At 37.6% G+C, this 4,411-nt stretch overlaps 1 protein-coding gene across 1 annotated transcript in view; it reads right to left on the bottom strand.

Moving 5' to 3' along the window:
- pitrm1 (pitrilysin metallopeptidase 1) overlaps nt 1-3,979 on the bottom strand; it is a 23,661-nt gene extending 19,682 nt beyond the window's left edge. Inside the window, 5 exon segments of the mRNA XM_080033555.1 lie at nt 246-360; nt 994-1,145; nt 1,594-1,700; nt 2,184-2,289; nt 3,793-3,979. Coding sequence (XP_079889681.1) covers nt 246-360; nt 994-1,145; nt 1,594-1,700; nt 2,184-2,289; nt 3,793-3,839 — 527 coding nt within the window. The 5' untranslated portion in view covers nt 3,840-3,979.
- Nucleotides 3,980-4,411: the final 432 nt, after the last annotated feature.

Genomic DNA, 4,411 nt, shown 5'->3' with positions numbered 1-4,411 from the left:
CACAATATGTTTATTGTCATTTTTTTTTCCTCCACCAAACAACACAAACAACAAAAAAAAACACTTGCACCATCTCAAAAACACAAATCAAACAATTACTTAAAAAATAAATAAACAAGAATTATAATAAAATATATATCAAAATGTAATTAAAAATTAAGAAAAAGTTTGAGTAAATTGACTATTAAGACAGACACAAAACTGAGCAAACACAGTAACAGTGTGTGGTAAAATCCCAAACTCACCAGAAGTCCTGCTCTCGTAAACAAGGGAAGAAGACAGCGTCCAGATAGACAGACAGAAGGTTCTGGAAGTCTTTACTGTTCTGGGTTGAGAACGGATACATGGTGTAGTCACTGGCTGTTTACAGGGAGGGAACACACACACACTCTAGTCAGGCAAAGAGCTCATCAAACATTTAAAAGATAACCACCCTTCATTTGAAAATCCTTTTTTTTACTTATAAAACCCATGCATGCTGTTATTTCTAGGAGGACTGTAACTGTAAACAAATCTAATAATAAAATAAGAATAATAAAATATTGTATAAAAAACAAACTATAGAATATTATAGATTAAACTGAGCAATATATAGATTAAAAACTAGTAAGTATAAACTATGATAACTGAAAAAACAAGATGTTCGAAAGTATCAAAATGTTTAGCTCCTCTCCAACCTGTAAATGTCCAACTGACCAAATCGTTAGTCAAAGTGAGACTGATACATATTTTATATTCGGGATATCCATGTGAACATAACCACACACTCAGCTGTCATGTTTTAAGGTCTAAATGTCTGCTGTGTACCTGTGAGTGAGTGAGTGAGTGAGTGAGTGAGTGAGTGAGTGAGTGAGTGAGTGAGTGAGTGAATGTCTGCTCCGTGAGTGAATGAGTGAGTGAGTGAGTGAGTGAATGTCTGCTCCGTGAGTGAGTGAGTGAGTGAGTTTGTTCATTCATACTTCGTGAGTGAGTGAATGTCTGCTGTGTGTGTACCTGTGAAAGCGTTCATGAATGTGGACAGAGATCTGTTGAGCATCTTGAAGAAAGGGTCTCTACAGGGAAACCTCTCTGATCCACACAGCACAGTGTGCTCCAGGATGTGAGGCACGCCAGAGCTGTCCAGGGGGGTCGTACGCAACTGCACACTGGCACACAGACAGACAGACAGACAGGCAGGCAGACAGACAGACAGACAGACAGACAGAAGGAAATAAGTATAAGAGGCATACTATACTCAGGTTGTTTTGTACAAGCATGTGCTGTACCTTGCACACTGCAACACAGGAACGCAATAAAGGAAAGGCAAAGGTTCAATCAACAAAATATGGCTTTTTTTCCCCTGATCCATTTTGGTCCTTCTTTTTACTTTCGTGTTTTTTTCTTCTTTTGATGTGTATGTAAAAATAATATTGTTTGTAATATTAATATTGTTACAATTAACTTTTTTCTTTATTTTGTTTTGTAGATACTTTGGGTACCCACTGTGGTAAACACAAATATATATAAACAGGAAACAAGTGTTAGAGGCATCCTATACGCCTGTGCTTTATTTTGTATGTGTGTGTGTGTGTGTGTGTCTGTGTGTCCTCTCACCTGAACAGGTTGTTGGAGTCGTCTCTGGCTGCGTGGAGATACTGAGCTCCAGTTCTATCATGAGTCAACTTCACTGCTGTGAGGAAGAGGTCGGGCACCGCCACTACCTGAGGGGAGAATATGAGAATAATATAAGAATATGGGGGCGCCCTTAGCTCAGTTGGTAGGGCGTCCCCCCCCATGGGCCTCGGCCAGCAGCGGACCCGGGTTCGATTCCAGCCCGCGGTCGTTCTCTGCATGTCACTCCCCTCTCTGCCCCATTTCAACTCTGTCTCTACACTGTCAATAAAGCATAAAAATGCCAAAAAATATATCTTTAAAAAAAAAATATATATATATAATAATATAGAGTTAATGTGCCAATTGCAGGCTACAGTAACACAGATAAAACTTTAAAATGCCCCTCCCCCCCCACCTCTCTGACAGTGAAGCCATGTATCTTCAGAAATATCTAAATGTTCCTCGTTGCACCTTCAAATTGACCAGCGTTGATATAGTATTAAATGGATGTCCAATCATATTTTCCAAACTTACCGTACCCATATAAAGTAGTAAACAAAGAAAATATAAAACTTAAAGCTGCCCCCCACCTCTCTGACAGTGAAGCCATGAATCTTCTGTCCCTGTTGGTAGCTCAGGGCTCTTTCTCTGGCAGACGAGCTCTGTAGTCTCCATGTCTGCTGCTGGCCATTCAGACTGAGAGGGGAGAGAAACACTGTTATTAAACTCACCAGCATACTCTTTATTTTCTGCTTAACATTTACCTATAATAGTTTAAACAATGTCCTTAGAAACCTGTAAAGTAGAGAACGCCATATTTCATTATTTCATATTATTTTAAAATAACAGTTACTACAACAAAGAACAATGCACCAAAATGTGGATCCTACATCTCAATATTTTGCAAGATTCAAGATTATGTCAAACACTTCATTAGCATCATTTGAACAAGGGATGGGAATTAATTAGCTTAGGCTTTCTCTTGCTCCTTTTCGGACACATAGGATTAATTTATTTTTAGGCTATACATATTGTTTAGGACACTTTTTGTATGCCGTTTCACACTTGTTTGAAATGAATGCAATGAAGGAACTTGAACTTCAGACTGGGAGGAGAGAGAGAACTACTGTTATTAAAATCACCAGCATACTCTTTATTTTCTGCTTAACATTTAGCTATAATAGTTTAAACAATGTCCTTAGAAACTTGTTAAGTAGAGAACGCCATATTTCATATTATTTTTGTTTGTATTGTGTTTGTTTGTTCTCTTTTTCAGTTGTGTGTTTGTGTTCTTCAAAACAAATTAAAAAATAAAGAATTCAATTAACGATGATGCCGAGCCATTCATTAGGCATTTATATTATACCAAGATGTATTTGTCATATATAAACATACGACAGACAGACTTTGCATTAATAAAAACAAGGACCTGAGTGGTACATTGCATGACTTAAGTTGTTGTTCTGAAGATAATAGATTGGTTGCATCAGCTATTTCATCAGTGTAACTATAGGCTACTCTGTCACAATAATTTGTCCTACTCTCACATGCGGTCCGTGAATGTTTCGTGACATATGTAAAACCCACTAGCATAATACAATATACAGTAGTTCATTGACTAGCGAAACGAATGCCATGTGTGTGTGTAGGCTAAGTTAAACGCTGTACAGTTAGATAACTTACTTTGCTCTGAGTATATATTTATTTACGACATTGTGTTGCTCTAAAACAATACGTACTATTCAACCATATGCCTTAGCAATATATACACTCAAAGAAAGCATTATATACACAATAATAGATATGTTGCATCAGCTATTTCATCAGTGTAACCATAGGCTACTGTATCACAATAATTATCCTAATATGGTCACAATTGGTCAGTTAATATTGTCGTGAAATCACAAAGCCACCAGCACAATAAAAAAAACAGTATTTAATTGAATAGCAGCTTGCCATGTGTGTATGTTAAACGGTATAGGCTACAGTTGGATAACTAACAGAAGATAATTAGTGTAGCCTATTTCTTCAGTCACAAATAATGTGTCCCACTCTCACATACGGTCCGTGAATGTTTCATAACGTATTAAAAAGCCACCAGCATAATACAATACATACAGTGTTTAATTGAATTGACTAGCAGCTTGCCATGTGTGTGTGTGTGTGTGTGTGTGTGTGTGTTACAGTTAGATAACTTACCTCACATAGCGAACTTTCTGGAGCGCTGCCTTCGTTTGCCGAAACATTGTGCCTTTGTCTGTGTTTCACCTACCCAAATATGTATTTTCCTTGTTGTATATCATATACAAATCACACAATTATATATTTAAGTCGATAATTTGGACATATTTCGGCTCGGGCATCCCCCTGTCTGTGTCTGTGTCCTCTCGTGTGTACTACAGCTGTCACGTTGGGTCAATCGCGCACGTACAAATGGATGTCACAACTGCGCAAACTATAGATCTCACGGTCATTCCCTGCGCAGTTACACCTATCCTGCTACAATGCAACTCTATGGATAAGCGCTTTGCTAATTTTTTTTCAAAACCCGGAAGTTGAAATTCCACCTTGAAACACACTTGTTTTTGATTGGTCGAGCTGGAAAGAAGAGCGAACGTGATTGGCTGTAGGTATACGTCACGTCTACAATGTTGTCTTTTTGAAGGGCAGCGATATTGTATCACAAATGTAACGATATATAATCCGACGTTAACTTTGTTGCAACTTAAAATGTAGAGTTAATTTGATCAAAAGTACCAAAGGATTTTATTTGACATTATTTCAAATTTTAAATGTAATACAGTTTTTCCACCACCAG

Source organism: Ammodytes marinus (assembly GCF_949987685.1).
Source record: "Ammodytes marinus genome assembly, chromosome: 9".
Classification (NCBI taxonomy): Eukaryota; Metazoa; Chordata; class Actinopteri; order Uranoscopiformes; family Ammodytidae; genus Ammodytes; species Ammodytes marinus.
The sequence above is the reverse complement of the archived record's forward strand: the minus strand, read 5'-3'. Positions and strand labels throughout refer to the sequence as shown.